Genomic DNA, 17,279 nt, shown 5'->3' with positions numbered 1-17,279 from the left:
CTCAAATTTCAAGAAAGAGGACTGAAGATTAGAGTGAGGCAATAGACAATAAAGAGAATAATGTAAGATTTTAAAAATATTAAGTACTATATGTTTATCAAATTATTAAGTTTTAAAAGGATTGCTGAGGGAATATTAGGAACTAACTTTATAGAAGATTAAAGTAAAAATTTTAGCAATCATTAATGCAGGTAAAACAATTTGTGGCAAATATGGACCAAAATACATTGGAAGAGGGTCGCAACTGATATTGGAAAATATGCTTAAAATTACTAATAAAACTGTTTCATGCTTCAATTCTACACCTTAAGACATTGTAGTTTTCAACAAAAAATTTGGTAATTTATATAAATAAATACAAGGACAGTAAGAAAATTATTAACATTTAATTTGACTTGATTTTAATTTAATTTAAAAAATGAAGCTTTAAACAAATTTCTTCAGAAATTCTTATCATATATTTAAATATTTTAATTATAATATTTAAAATAAATAATTAGTAAATATTTTTTTTCAAAAATCATTTAAAATATTCGAAATAAATTCAGAAAGCAGGAATTATAAATTATTCAACAAAGTAATTATAACGGAAAATTTTATCCTTGCCTGACTCATTTACAACGAGCTGTAAATGATTATGTAATCATTATGTGCTTTCAAATGGTAATTTAAGCATCATCCCTGCATATGACATATACGGAAAAAATCTATGTCAGACATTTTCTGATAAGCTCAATTGATAAAACATTTTTTCAATATTATCAAAGATAAACTATATTTCCTAAGATATATATTATCGAATGTTATTTACTACAGTACCCAATGCAGTTAAAGCCGTATATATTTAGTGAAAATATATTTAAACATTTTTTGCTAGAATTAAATTTGAAAATATCATTTTGAATTTCATTTCAAAACTCCACCGCGTTTAAGAATCATTAAGGATATACCTAAAATTTGCTTTTCAGATCATATGCTTTTATCAAAGCTGTTAGAATAGAACGGCAGAATAAGATCTAATTCAATTTTTAAATGAATCAGAAATTTTCTCATTTTGAATTTCTTTTCAAACAAAACATTCATTTTTCATTAAATCTTCACTAAAAGAATGATTTTCATTCCAATTCATTTGAATAAAGTTATTTTATTAATTGTTGGAAACAATATGTTAATAAGCTTACTGCGCAGTTGCAATCTACTGTGCAATAAGACATTAAGGTTTCATCCAAGTTTAGCACAATATTTTAAATTTAGAAAATCATTTAGATTTAAACCATTTGTTAAAAATCGTTAACCTTTGTGTTAATGCATTTTAGTTTTATTCCAATTATCATTCAGGAATTTATAAACATATAAATCATTATGGTCGAGAAAGGTTTCTTCGATCATAGTCATGAATAAATTATATTTATGGATCTCTTCTTAAGGTACTTCAATATTATGACGACATCTAACCTTACTTGGCGACTTCAGAATTACGCCGAAATCACAGCTATAATTTCTTGGCTAGATTTCACTAACAAATTAGCGATTATTTCAGTTGCTTGGCGACTGAATATCGGGCTGCCAATATTATAAAGTATTCTTGTTAAAATGATCTGCAGAATCTTGAATATAAAATTCTAATCTGATTCTATACATTATAATTGGCAAAATGTTAGAAAGAAATCGAGTCAAAAACTTTCGTTATAAATCACTTCAATTGTTAATTTCTGTATCTCGATCATCTTACTTTTGAATGAATTTACTCCCCAAAAGGAAACATACATGGTAAGAAGAGTGTATTTCCGAAATTTTTGAAAGGCTCGTTTCCTTCCAGCTAATTTTTATACACTGCTGATTTTTACTTTCTTTTCGAATCGTGTCAATTTTTGAACTTGGAATTTTACTAGGTTTCTACATATCGTTTAATAAAAAAAATTAACCTAGTGTCCAATATTTTTCATTTCTCCCTATATTGGTAAAACTAAAACTGCTTGCACATACGTAGAAGCGAAAAGAGTTCCCTTATCTAAAAAAATAGCTATTATGCCCATGTATATGGCAAAAAAAAATCAATAGTGATAAAGCCAAACATGAGTTTAAAGCTACATAAAAATTCGTAAAAACAAGTTGTTTTTTTTAAAGAAGACTAGCATTCTGAACTAGACTTTAAACGTAACATGTTTTAATAAAAGGTAATTAAATGCAGTTGAAAAAAAAACTTTCTAATAAAACTGTGTAGTAGTAAATAATTACAATGAATCATGTTCTCTTTCTATAAGAAAAATTCGTACCTTTCATTACATTACACAATACATGAACCTACAATTCATCATACTAAATATTTCCATAAATAACTAAATATTTCCATAGTATGTACAGGGGGTTCCAAAAGGTCACTAACAAACTTTAAAAGTAACAAATGATTTTTTTCCATTGAATATGGTTCGCAAATGTAAAATTGATCTTCTGTATGGAGCTCTCTTTGTCAGTGAATTGAATAAAAGAACTGTAGTAGTGGTTTACAATAGCACAGTTACTTGCAGAGCGTGTATAGCTTCAGTCGGAAAGTCCTCTGAACACTTATGCTCTATCACTACAAAGCATCAATTCATGCTCCCTCATGGCATCCGTTCACCTTATCATTTCGGTACTTATTCACCAAATTCATTTCCTTAATCCATACAACATTCATAATGCATAACCATAACATGTATAAACATGCCCATACAAACATGCTATAATACTCTTTGAGTAAATGAAATCAGCTTAGGAAATCACATTAGTATCACAGCATTTACTCAAATGTTGTGATCCTAATGTGTTGTGATATCTTTTTTTCGTTGCTTTCGTCCTTTTCTTTTTGCGTTGCATTATCATCTGACGGTTGAAATCTGAACCGCTTTATATTGTATATTTTTGTCCGCCATTGTTTTTAAAAGGTATAGAATATTTAAAAAAAGTATTAATGAAAACAGGCTCTACTTAGAAACGAGCAAGATTATTTATTTTAATCAAAACCATCTTGTACTTAGTGCTTTGTAATCGTGTTTCGTAAAGAATTATTACGAAAAAAAATTGAAACAATTAAAGAACGGGAACATATCTTTCTATGCAGTTTCAGATATTTTAATTTTAAAGAAATAAAATATAACTTTAAAGATATTGTCAGAAGAATCGTTAGAAATTCCATTATTATTCGATACATTTAAATGAAATAGTCGGAATATTCATAATAATCAATTTGCAATTTTGGGCTCATAAAATTCGATTGATAATAGGGTTCATAAAATTCGATTGATAATAGGGTTCATAAAATTCCTTTATTCCAAATAAAATTAGGGTTCCCTTAGGATTTATAAAATTCCATATGATTTGCAAAATAATCTAATAAATGTAATACTAAAATGATTTTTATTTCTTTTTAAATATTTGGGAATGTTTATATGATAAGTAGACTGCAAAAAAAAAATCAAAAAGATTACGTGGATATTGACTAAAAATTAAGCGAAAGTAGCAAATAAGATAAATAAAGGAAAATAAAAAAATTATTGTTGATAATATGACTGATAATGTAGAGAAAAATGTATGATTGCAAAGCAAGCTGTCAGAGCTAAAAACTTTTATCTTCTTCTGATGGGCGTCTGACATCAGAGATTCATTATCTTTTATCACGATATCCACGATAGATACGTGAGTCCTTTGTTCTTAATCGCAATGTGTAATATGAGAATGAGATCAATTCTCTGAGTATTCATGTGCAAAAGAATGAAGAATTAGACTGAGTGCAAAAACTACCGCAAACGTTCAAAAATTCATGCAAATGTTCCAGACATTTGAGATGTGCTAAAGTTTATTGACTCGAAACATCTGTTATATCGATCATAATCAGCATCGTAACACAAATGTGGTTTGATTTTCTCAGATTGTCATTTGCTGAGTTATCCATTACTTAGAAAGGAATTGAATTAAAATTTTTGTATTATGTTATAAGAAATGGCTACGAACAATCCAAAGGTTGTCTTCAAGATCTTGATATTAGGAGATGCAAGTAAGAGTATTATTTTTTATGTTTCAGATCATACTAATAGATAATAACTTTTTAATTATTTTAAAATATTTTATTTATTATTATTTTTTTTCTCATAAGTACCTGAAACGAATATCTCACCTACTTGTTTTTACCAAATATATGGGTGTCCTGTCAAAATCTTCATGATAATACTTCTGCCTTTAAATCAAAATGTATATCACATTGCCTATTTCATTCATTTAGCTTGAATGAAACTTTGTAAAAAAAATTTCCTTGTTCAGACTTTTAAGATCCTCAAATTAATGAGATTTCACATAAGCAAATAAAATATTAATTGTAATTTAATTTTTGCCTTAAATTTTAACAAAAATTAATTTTGTTCCAGTCCATAACGTTTGTTTAGGTATAAAATACTCTTAAGAGGTCCCAGTGCCAATCAAATTAGAGGCAAAAAAATCCCTGTAATTAACACAGCAGCCTCTACAACTTTTCTACGATGTATACATATTATACGTTAATAAATTATTTTAACCGAAATATAATATAAATTAAGAATTTTAAAAAAGTAATTTCAAAATGTATTTGTTTACAGTACTGCAAAGCATTTAAAAGGAAAAATAAAAGTTATTTATTTCCTAATGGTTTTTTTTAAGAATAAAACCATATATGAACCTGCCGATTTCCCTAGAGCAAAAAACATTGGTTAGATACCGCTTCTATATGGGGTTACTAGCGCTATTTCAATGTTTTAGGGCGAACTATCTACTATAATTTGCCGAGTAAAAACTTCTGTCTTATAACCCGCACGCCATTCAATCAGGCACATTGTGTTTTACAATAAATATTTCTTTAGAAAATGAATGAATGTAGTATCATTTACATAAATGATTATGATTTTAAATATGATTCAAAATAAACAAGAAAATTTAACCTTAATTTCAATTTTATTATTATTTTTGTTTTGATAAAGGAAATTTTTATAAATATTAGTGAAGTCATTTTCTTAATAAGTTTCGGATAGCTGTTAATTCTATTATGTCAAATATTTCATTCCTTCAATACATATTTATTAAATGTTTGAATGGATATGAATTTTAGGAACTAAGATTTATACAGGAAAATTAACATTCTTATTAAATATCATTACAAAAAAATAATTTTGCTTCATTTGAAAATTTAAAAAAAAATTGTCCTTTTAATGATGCCGATTTATTAATCATCTCAATTTTTGCTAAATTTTTACAATTTTTAATTCATTTTTTTTTGCCTAATTTCCAGCAACAGATTAACTACTGCTTTGAATTTCAAATTGTTTTCATTGTTTTATCAACTCTTTGATCGCGCAATTTTCCTCTAAAGTTGAAAGTTAAAGAATAAGGATTTTGTTTAGTATTTGTATAATTTACGTGGTGAAAAAACTAGCGAAGTTACAATACCGTGAAATTTATAAAGTAGGTAAATAACATATTTACATTTTAATGGTGCTATGAAGTCATGGGACTGTTCACCTTACACTTCATGTATATCCTGAGCGGGACATAAGAACAATAATTATAGTATCAAATCTAGAATTTTAACAATTTCATAGCATTATGGATATGAAGGTGCTTTTGGACGATTTAACATATATTCAATATAACCAACACCCGGGCAAATCAATTAGCCGCAGTTTTATTTCTATACAGTTATTAATAGAAGTAGAAATTGTACAAATTTTCCCAATGCAAGAAAGTAAATCAACTCAAAATGAAAAATTTTCAGGGCGATGGAAAGCATTAAACTCGTTTTGAATGCATAACTATAAAATAATAAAAAATCAACACATTGAATATATTTCTTGAAATTTGTTATTGCGTACTTAATTTCTTTCAAGTGGTTAAATTTATTTTTAAGCATTTGCTATTGCGCTGGCCCCATGAAGTTCTGCTTATAGAAGGAAAGTTATTAAATTACGCTTCTGATTTTTAAAATTCTTTGTACATCCTTTCTTCAAAATTGATTGGTGATATAAATCATTATTTTACAGTGGTAGGCAAAAGCTGTGTACTTCAACGGTATGCAGATGACCGCTTTTCAGGTAAGAATAGTTATTTATATTTTAATTAAAAGTGAATATTCAAATTCATTTTAGAAATAAATTATGAATACTGGTTTGTGGTAAATGGTACACGTTAATTTCTATTTTTAAATATAAGTTGATGTAAATATTAAATCTATTCATCTTTTTATTTGGATAAGAGAGTACGTTTAATTTATAATTTCTCTAACTGGCAACACTGATCGATGTATTGATGTCTTCATTTTTTTCTTCATTGAGAAATCACATTCTCAAAACTATGTAAAAATTATTTAAGAAGATAATAGACGATAATATACATATGTTCCGTGTTTCCTGGAATATTTATGGAATAAAATGTCATCTTCTGTGATCCAGTGTATTGGAATTCTTTTATCATACTCCTACAGATTGCATTGCGTAACAATATATTGATTTCTAATTAACCATAAATAACATGTCCCTATATCTCTGTGTTTGGCTCATAGGGGATAGCTGTAATCTTTAATGCAAAAATCACAAGAATATTGCCATTTGAAATCAGAAATAAAGTATCCAAGCATCAATCAAAAACTATACTGTGAAGGGATCCATAATACATTTTAGAAGGAATTTAAAAACAGCAATTTTTTATTAGTTTTTTATTTTGTCCACCGACAAGCAGAGGAATTAATTTTCTACTTACTTTTTGGTAGTGTTAGCTAACTCATACTTCTTGGATTCCCTCACATTTTTTGAGGTATCCTCATGAAATTGCTACTGATAAATGAATCTTTGGAAACGACAGTTTTTAAATTGAAGCAAAAAGCAGTTCCAAAGCAGAACTTTAAATGTTCGAATTTTCTACCATTGGAATCCAGCTCTCAATTATTCTGCTTAATTGGACAGATAAGCGGGACGGATGGTATGAAAGCTCGATTCCTTTCTATCTACACTTTTAGTAGAACCTTTTTTAAAAAAAATTAAAACCCACTCTAATTCAAAAGTTTCTTTCCTCTTAATTCTGCGAAGTACTTCACAAATGCTTATTATGAATTCTATATTTTAAAGTTTTATTCCAGGAAATGGCAATTCAAAAATAAAAACATTGTACACATTTGAAGATAAAATTTTTACTGCCTAAGTTCATTGTAGGAAACAAAGAAAATCTCTTCAGTATTAATGTTCATAATTTTAAAATAAGCAATTTATAATTATAAAACGAGGCCTAATTTCTTACGAATAGTAGTTAAACTTATTCCACTATTTATTGACAAATGATTGTCCTGTCGTGAAAATGCAAGCTCAAATCAAAAGAGTCAAAATTATCAGGTGTTTTTTTTTTTTTGTTTTTGTTTTTTCCTTTTTTATAAGTTCTTGATAAATAATGTATTCTGATGCATTCTCTCTTTAGCTTTCTCCCGGATGTCCGGTTGCGATGTCTTGATAAAATAAATTATAATTCATTTCATATGGAAAAAAATATTTTTTCAACGAAGCCGGAAAATTAAATCGGATAATCGAAGTTCTACTGTATATCTATTGATTCGACAGCATTCCTTGTTAAAATTTGTGCAGATACTATGACCTAATAAGATATTTGGCTTTAGAAGGCAGAATGTCATTATAAATCTGTCGATTATCAATATGAAAGGAATACCTTTTCAGGCAAAATTCTCGATATTTTACCATTTACCACATACCATTTGCAATATATTTTTGTAACTTATAAATGTTAACAATCAGATAAACATTTATTGATAACCTGAATTGAAGTTTATGATTATAGAATGAAATTTTTGTGTCGATTCATTCTTGTTTAGGTTACTCTCAACCTAAAATATTTACTATACATGCAGTGTGAATTTTACAAAAGTACTGCATAATTCTTATGTATAGTTCTATAAATACTATAAGACCTTGTTTTCAGATACTGTTGCACCAACTATTGGTGTAGATTACAGACCAGTATACAGAGAATTTAGAAATCAGCTGACAAAACTTATGATTTGGGACACAGCGGGAACAGAAAAGTTCAAATCTATAACAAAATCGTAAGTAAAATGTCAAATGTTATTAGTTTTCTCTCTTTAAAATATTTTATTTTGCTTAAAATTGAATAACATCGATTTAAATAGAAATTTAAACAAAATTTTTCTTAGAAATAACATTTATTTTCAAGATTTTTAAATATGAGTTCAACAATGCTCAAGAATAAATGGAAGATCTATTAAAAATATATATCATCATATTGAGGGGTCAAAGATCACACAAATATTATATAAAAAAAGGAAAATTTGAATTTAAATTTTCAAAGTTATTGTCCTTTTTTATTTTACAGGTTCTATCATGGAGCACACGGAGCTCTGGTAGTGTATGACGTGACGCAAAAGGACACTCTTTATGCTTTGCCCAAATGGATTGCAGAATTAAAACATATATGTGGTGGTATCCCTATTGTCATAGGTGATTTAATAGAGAAAATGTTTACTCTGATTATTTATTTTCTTTTTTATTAAATTAGTAAAGATATGAACTCAATTAAAAAATAAACAAGGCATTTTCGTTAATTTTTTCCCTTATTAAAAATTTAATTTTCTAGAAAAGAAACAATAGCAAAATTTCATTTTGTAATCATTTATTAAAATTTATTTTTATTTTTATTTAGAGCCGAACTTTTTCATATATAATTAGTTATTTTATTATCTCAATTTAACTTAAACACTAAATTGAAGTAAATTTTGAGTCGTTGGATATATAAAAACAGAATAATTTATATTTAGAAAAAAGAGTGAAAAAGTACTGAATAATTAATGTTTTAAAACTGAGAATTTAGATTATCAAAAATTTAGAAATATTAAATTCTAGCCCTGATATAAGAAATTTTAGTGTTACTTTTTGTTATGATTTAGTGTTACCTGAGCAAATGTTACTTTTTCAAGTTAAGAAGTAAATTATGGTATTTATAAGACTAAAAAGACTTTTGAAAATCTTCTGATAAAATAACTCTTCTTTATCCCAAATAGAAATTAGCTGTGTTAATGTATAGTCAGAACAATAATTAGGTCATTAATATGCAACTGACAGTTAATATAGTTACGGTCCGTTAGGTCAAACTTTGTCTTAAAAACGTTAAGCGTCTAAATCTTAAGAATATGGACGACTATTTCCTTAGAAACAGGCCTGGCAGACTCTTGACGCATAGATACTGTGGTGAATAGCATATAAGCCAGTTAACAGCTCTTCTATCCGAACTATTGTTTTGGTATAATGGTTATGTTACTGGACTGCGAACCACAAGGTCACAGATTCTATCCTCGCGCATTCACTTATTGCTAAATTGGTGACCTCGGACAATGAAACTTCAACCTTCGTACAGCTGTTGTGGAGCCATCTACCCACAGCAAACCAAAGTCGTCGGGTTCACTCGACGCAGCAAACCAAAAAGTCGTCAGACTCATGTGACGCAGCAACCTCACCCCCTCACCCCCCAAAAAAATCCGCCAGACTCACTTGACGCATCAGCAATCACAAACGCTCGACATAACGCTTGGCGCTACTCAACGGGGTACAGGCCCATTAAAAACAACAGCTAAAATACTTCACCACTCAACAGCCATATCGTTCGTCTCACCTCCGACTCACTGGAGGGAGAGTCTGTGGTGAAGAGCATATAAGCCAGTTAACAGCTGTTCTACCCGAACAATTGTTTTGGTATAATGGTTATGTTACTGGACTGCGAACCACAAGGTCCTAAGTTCTATTCTCGCGTATATCAATTCGCTAAAATACTAATTTTTAACAACAAAAATACGATTTTTGATTGAGCATGATGGTTTAGTGTATATTTTGGAAAAAAGTACATGTAACGTCGGATAGTTGTCATATATACCTTCTCTAAATGTTCGCATTCCTTGAGATATCACTATTCATTTTATCAGTTCATGCTGGTGATAAATAAATAAGAGTGTCTACTTTTTTTACATTTTATCAGGGTTGTTTATTTCTTTTCCCCCAAGGTAGAAAGGACGGTTTAAGGAATGAAAACAAGTAAAGGTGCACTTGACAGTATTTTTTGTTAGTTTGTTTTTTAACCGCAAGGTCGGAAATCATTGCATTACACACTAACAATTTATCTATTTAATCGCTCATGATAACACGTTAATTTAAGTTTTTTAAGACCTATTTGAAGTTCATTAAACCTACTGTATGTTTATTACACCTACAGTATATTCAATAAACATACAGTAGGTTCCTAAACTACTAGGTTATGTGCAGCACAATAGGCTTTTATAATTCGCACATCTTTTCTTATTAAAGTTAGCTTATTTTCTAAAGTTAGCATCTTTTCTTATTAAAGTTAGCTAAAGTTTCATATTTTCTAACCACTTAATTTTAGTAAATATTAATATGGGTTGAATGAACTTCAGTACATATTTATTACCCACTGAAAGTTAATTTGAAAAATAAGAATTCAAGGAATTTAAGATTTTTATATTTTTTACATTAAATGCAAGAAATATGAAATCATGTACACAATATAGAACGATGTATAAATTTAAAATATATTTTGTCTTTAAACTTTATCTCAAAATATAAGTTTTATATTTTTAAAAATTGGCTAAAATTATTTTTAATTCTTTTATTTGATAGAAAAAAAGATACTTGAAGAATATTCAATATTAAACTATTTAATGAAGAAAAAAATTAAAATAGTTAATGTTAATTACATAACGTTAATAATTAAACGATACATAATTTCAAAGAACAAAAGCAAACAAATGATAAAAGCTAATAATAATAATAATAAAATGAATATGTGATAACAACAGCAAAAATGCGATTTGCTGTTGCCATAAAATATATAATGCAAGAAAGATACAAATAAGTAGTATAATCATAAATTTCAAGCAACAAATATTTTACCATCCATTCATAAAGTATTTTTTTTTAATATGGAAAGGAAGGCATAGAAGGAAATAGACAAAACAGACAGTTTTTTTGGAAAAAATTTGGATGAAATTAAAAATAAACTAGAACTGGCAGAGTAAAGAACTGTTAACTATCCATATATGCGGTGGCCAAATTGTCAAGAACCACTGTTTGTTTCAAAAGCAAACGAAAATATATTATGATTATAATAATTATATAATGATTTATAATATAGTTTTATATTATAAATCATTATATAAAATGATAAAGTTTCTTATTGAAATGATTTTTTTAGTTGGGAATAAATGTGACTTCAAGGCAAAAGACAAAGTATCCGAGGAAGACATCGCATCTTTCATAGAAGAATTAGGATATACAGATAGGCATTTTCTAATCAGTGCTTGCACAGGAGAGAACGTTGAGCAGGTATTATGCTGTGCTTGTTTTTTGATTTGGAGTATTGTTTCATTAAATTCTGAATGTATCAGATTCTCTGTAAATGATGTATGAAAGGTATTTTTGATTGATTTAGAGTGGAGCGTGGATTGAACTTGAAAATATTTTTCTACATCATTAGGAAATCTATCGTTTTCATTGCTTTCTCTGGAATTTCAGCTACATTTTTTGTATCTTTATTTTTTTTAATTACTTGTTTTGATCACATGTATTCTTATTAATGTATTTTGTAATGTCACATGTATCCTTATTACAAATTATATAGAATTATTGAACAATTTGTTTACTTCAAAGCAATTACTCTTAAGAATGAAATTCTCCCGCTTATTCACTGCCTATATGCAATGTGAAGTTTATTAGTCACTGCGTATACGCAGTTTCAAAATCCTTTTCTACGCTTATACCCAAAAAAATAAAAAAAAGTCACATTTCACACATGCCATTATTTCAATACCTATTTTATTCCTTTCACAGTTTGAGCTACGAAGATGATTATTGAGTTACTAGAAATCCACGATTAAAGCTGAAATTATTTCCTATTCACAAACTTCATTTTATATGGGAAAATAATATAAATAATATAATACAAGGTGGTAAGGATTCAAGTAATCTCACTCAGCTTTAATGTATACAGAGACCGTTTTAGTAAACATGTTCTTTTGGTATATATGCTATTTAGAAAATGCGAAAAAAATATGTAAAAAGAATTAAAAATTCAAATTTTATTAAGAATTATTGAAATCTTCAATAGGAATTAATTATCAAAATAATTCAAAAAGGGATTCATAAAGAATAAAAATAACAAATGTGATACAAACAACTTCATTCAATCCCATCATTTGTTCAATGATCATCCCATTTGCGCCAACCACATACTCAAAGCATTTTATTGCGTATTCTACAGTAGAGTAAAAGTGTTTCTGCAGGAATTGCTGTAACATGACGTGTTATTCTTGCTTTCAATTCAGACAGAGGCCTTCGCTTTCTCCATCGACATGCGGCTACTAGCAGAAATCACACGCCCCACTAGCAAAAACCACAGGGATTGAAATGTAGAGAGTAGGAAGGCCATGTGGTCAGAAAATATCTAGAAATTACCCGATTATCTCCAAATTGAGCATGAAGCTTTTTTCCATGAGTAGGGCAATATGGGGGTGTTGCACCACTTTCCATAACATAGTATTCCCTATTTAGTCGAAAAGGACTTGCTTCCGTAAAAATTAGCAATAACAGACATCTATGACGAAACATCTTTTAGGATCTTTAGGAGTATTATTTTCAAAGAAAAAGTAACCAAGAATGAAATTAGCAATAAACTCACATCATAATCAGAATGTAGAGTATTCAGAATGTAAAGGCTGTTCAAGTACAATATTAAAACGTGAATTACCCAAAAATCAGTTCTGAGTATTAACATTCTACAGTAAAATGAATGATACTATTCCGTTAGCCGGAGCAAGTGAAAAATCAACAAATAATGTAGAATGCCGCCAAATTTCTTAAGGCCACGTGCTCTATTCTTGGTGACTTGGCTCGCGTTTGGTTCACAATTGGCGACATTTGCGTCCGGCTGACGGAAATGTACCAAATGAATCTCATCTGACCTAAAATCTGATAACATAAATAGTTTTTATGATGTAAGAATAATTTTCAGTAAATATTTCAAACAATATTGGCCAAACAAACCACAAATTTCATGGATCAAGAGACTCGCTGTCAACCGTTCACAAAGAGTATAAAGCGCAATATTTACATTAATTCTTTTATATAATAAATAGATAGATAGATTAAATATTTGAAATTCAACAATGTAATATAAATTTCAAAAATATCTTTCCGAGGTACACATATATGAGGACTAAATTGGCAGCTCGTTGTCAATTTGTCTGACTTATGGACTGCCAAGATACACACATAGAAAAACACAGAAAAGGTTTATAGCACAACATATACAGAAACATAGACATATTCAGAGAAATGCAGACATGCACACATATTCATTTTGTTTCTATTATTAGATTTAATAATTTGATTATTGAACCTCGTTTTTTATATTAGCATTTTGGGAAATGTTTTAAAGGAAATATGAAAAAGATACCAACGATGTTTTTTCCTCTATTTCAGGCTTTCTCAGCTTTAATCAATATATTAATGGATGAAACTCACATTATTACCGACTCATATACAGTGAGAATTTCTTCTAAGAACAGACATACAGAAAAACGCTGTGCTTGTTGAAACTTTTGACTTTGCAATGGATTGCAATGAACGCTACAGATCTGCATTAAGAATGTTCAAGAACCTTAACAAATGTCCTATTAAAAAAATTGATTTTAGATGTATGCATATTTAAGTGAAAAATCTATTTATTGTATTGAATGTATTTTGTTTAAATATTTAAGTAAAAAATCTCTTTATTGTATTGAATGTATTTTGTTTAAATATTTAAGTGAAAAATCTCTTTATTGTATTGAATGTATTTTGTTTAAATATTTAAGTGAAAAATCTCTTTATTGTATTGAATGTATTTTGTCTAAATAAAATTATTTATAAACTTACCAATTTCAGAATATGAAGGAAATCTTTATTTATAATCGTAGCTGTTGGTTGTTTTCATGAAAATAATGCATATTTATTTATAAATAAAATTTTATCAATGGAACTTGTTTCTCACAAACAATTTTTAAACAAAAAGTTTTTAGACTTCAAATAATAGTTGACCATTTTTATAAATTTTTATCAATTCTGTTTGTTTTTCATTAATTCTTAATGTAATGATTTCAGCCCCGTTTGCGTAAATTTTCGAGGTTATTGAAAATGGAACTGTGGAAATTCTCATTTCATCCTGCTGGCCTTTCGTTTCTTCCATTGAGCCATTCCTTAATCTACATTTCAAAATTCCGTCAACAAATACTTCTAGTCTTTCTTCTATGTCATTGAAATAATATTTAGTTACCAGTTTTCTATCTTCAAGTTGTGCAAATGCTGAGATAATCTTCGAAAGATCTTCTTCCGAATAGGATGATCCGGCTACACCATTCCAAATTTGATGATCTTCTTTTTTATTTAATTGTGTAGTTATTTTTGCTTTTAAGGAACTATCGCATTTTAAAATCTTACCATCGGGTAACTCAAGAAATTCTTTTCTAGTTGTTCTAATCTCCTTATCACCTGTATCCAAACTTACTAAGGTTTTATAACGATTATCATTAAAAATACTGTTTGAAATGTTCTTTTCTCCAGTGAAATTTTTTAACTCCGTATTTTTCTTAGTAGTTTTCCAGTCCAACTCAGTATTTTCTTTCAGAGATTCAATCGAAACATTAACCACCATACTAACATCATGTTCTGAAAATCCTGTTTCCGTTTTAAGTTCATTATATTCTTTATTATAATTTGTCATTGAACTGTTTTGATTATTTATAAATGGAATCATTTCAGAACAATCTTGGTACATTTCCTTAATTAATCCAACATTCATTATTAATTCTTTATTGAATAATTCAGAATTTGGGAAGTAAGATGGTGTTTCTTTTCTGGTGCCACATGCACGCTCAGAAAAATTGGTGCATGATTCTGAAAAACTTACAGGTTTAAAATCATAAATTCCTATTACTGGTTCATTTGAATTAACCTTGAATTTGAATGTATCTTTTAGGTATTCATTTAGTAGATCATTTTCAACAATATGAACATCTCTTTTAGGAATGAAATATAAATCTGGAAATCTTGGGGAATATTCTGCCTGATTAAAAACCAGTTTGTGTAAATTTCTGAAATCTGTATTATGCATCGGCATTTTATATTTTATATTTCCAAATAAATTTTTCAAATTTAGATGCTTACTTATTTTTGGAATGTATAAAGAGTATTCTATTTCAAATGTTTGACTTTTTAATTGATTGGAAGGTTGAGTTACCTTTGAATGATTTTTCAACATCGTTCTTTGCATTATTTCAAGATTGCTTTCTTGTCCTGAAGTAGAATTATGTACCCTTTTAGGAAAATCATTTATAGTGGAATTTTCTATGGGCTGAGTAGAAGTGGGACTTACTGATATTTTATTAATTATCGGTCTTAAATATTTATCTTTGCTAACCACAGGATTTCCAAAATGTGCAAATTTAAAATCTAATGTCTCATGTTCAGGTTTAGTCTCATTCAAAATCATTGCATCGTTTAAGTCGTACACTCTCATACTCAAATCGTCATACTGATTGGAAATTAAATCCTCTTTCCCATCGATATCTTCCCACAATACATCATCATTCATCTGGGGGTAATCATTCATTTTATAACTTGCTGAATTCCAATCAACATCAGAAATATTGCGGAATTCTTCCATTTCATATCTTTCGTCATTCCTTGGTGTCGATGTCAAATACTGCATATATTTTAGTTCAGTGTTAGTTTCTGGAAATGAAACCGATTGCAAATTTCCAACAGGTATTTTTATATCCTTTAAATTCGAATGAATGTCAGCTTTAGCCTCCTGTTCATATACCCTACTATGAAAATTAACCCAAGGTCTGTCATAAGAACCAGGTAAACCTGCATCACTTAGAATTTCAACTCTAGGACACCTACTTTGTTTGTTAAATTTATAAATAACCTCATTTAGCTCCTTGTCATGTTTCTGGCGCTGAATTGGATCCATAAGAATTCGCTTTGCTTTCTTTATGTCGTCCACTACACAAAGCGCAACTCCTCTGTAGTCATCGTCATAGTCATTGGGATTCCAAATTGACATCATTCTATTTGACGCTTTTTCTATGTCAGCGGAAGAAGCACTGGGATGTAATCTAAGTATCTTATAACAATCCATTAGGCAGCTATATCTTTATTTGACGATATCTGTCATATAATCGTTAACGTATTAATACTTTACTCCTGATATTATTAGTTAAGAATTAGTATTTAACAACAATGAATTATTTGGTCAGAATTTTTGAGAATTTATAATAAACGAACAGTAAAGAAAATGGATCCTTCACACATTGTTCTGCAATTAAAGTTTAAAATATATTGTTTAATAACAATGAATTATTGAGTTAAACAATAATACATAAGTTTGTGTTCACCAAATTTCAAAATGCACGTAGAAATAAAATGCATTGGCAAAATCTTTGGTGTTATTTGTAAGTGAATTCAATAATCTAAAAGTCTGAAAATTTTGCTTTGTTAGTTTTAATTCATTTTATGAGCTTTTGCGTAATTTCAAATAATTAAAATGGAATATCAGATGATCAAGCTTGAGTATTTCCGGCACCATTTGCTTGAACAGATGTGTTAAAACCGCTAAAACTACGCGTGATGTTTGTGAGGTAAAATACCTCAAAATACAGCTTGACATCGATTTTAGAACTTTAAAAAAAACAGAAGAGTGACTGGAACAACTTATTCCGCAAAATACCAGTAAAATATTTTTTTAAAAATATGAAAATTATAAATTCAGAAACCTTTATCGATTGTTACTCAAAACAATATTTTATCAGTATTTTTGAGAATTTTTAAGGAACCAAAGCAGGAAAATGATACAGAAAATTCCATTTGTTATTTTAAACAAATACATAAACCACAATAATTGATAAATATAATAATCTAATTATCTATAATATATTAAAGTTATAATCTATCAAAGAGGATATAATTGCTGATTTTTATTTTTTTTTAAATAAATTTTTACAATGTCAGTCTCTGATTGTACTGAATGAGACTGTTGTACCTTAATTATAAATGATTTACAATGTCAGTCTCTGAATGTACTGAATGAGACTGTTGTACATTAATTATAAATGATTTACAATGCCAGTCTCTGATTGTACTGAATGAGACTGTTGT

General features: G+C 28.4%; 1 protein-coding gene across 1 annotated transcript; it reads left to right on the top strand.

Annotated features, from left to right (window-relative positions):
* The first annotated feature begins 3,706 nt into the window (after positions 1-3,706).
* LOC129965527 (ras-related protein Rab-13-like) lies at positions 3,707-13,973 on the top strand. The gene is made up of 6 exons (XM_056079500.1): positions 3,707-4,033; positions 6,042-6,092; positions 7,981-8,104; positions 8,392-8,516; positions 11,278-11,408; positions 13,563-13,973. The coding sequence occupies exons 1-6, from the start codon at positions 3,979-3,981 to the stop codon at positions 13,674-13,676; spliced, it is 600 nt and encodes a 199-aa protein (XP_055935475.1). The 5' UTR covers positions 3,707-3,978; the 3' UTR covers positions 13,677-13,973.
* Positions 13,974-17,279: the final 3,306 nt, after the last annotated feature.

The sequence above is a fragment of the Argiope bruennichi genome, chromosome 4, assembly GCF_947563725.1.
Source record: "Argiope bruennichi chromosome 4, qqArgBrue1.1, whole genome shotgun sequence".
Taxonomy (NCBI): Eukaryota; Metazoa; Arthropoda; class Arachnida; order Araneae; family Araneidae; genus Argiope; species Argiope bruennichi.
Note: the sequence above shows the minus strand (reverse complement) of the source record. Positions and strands in the feature narration are given on the sequence as shown.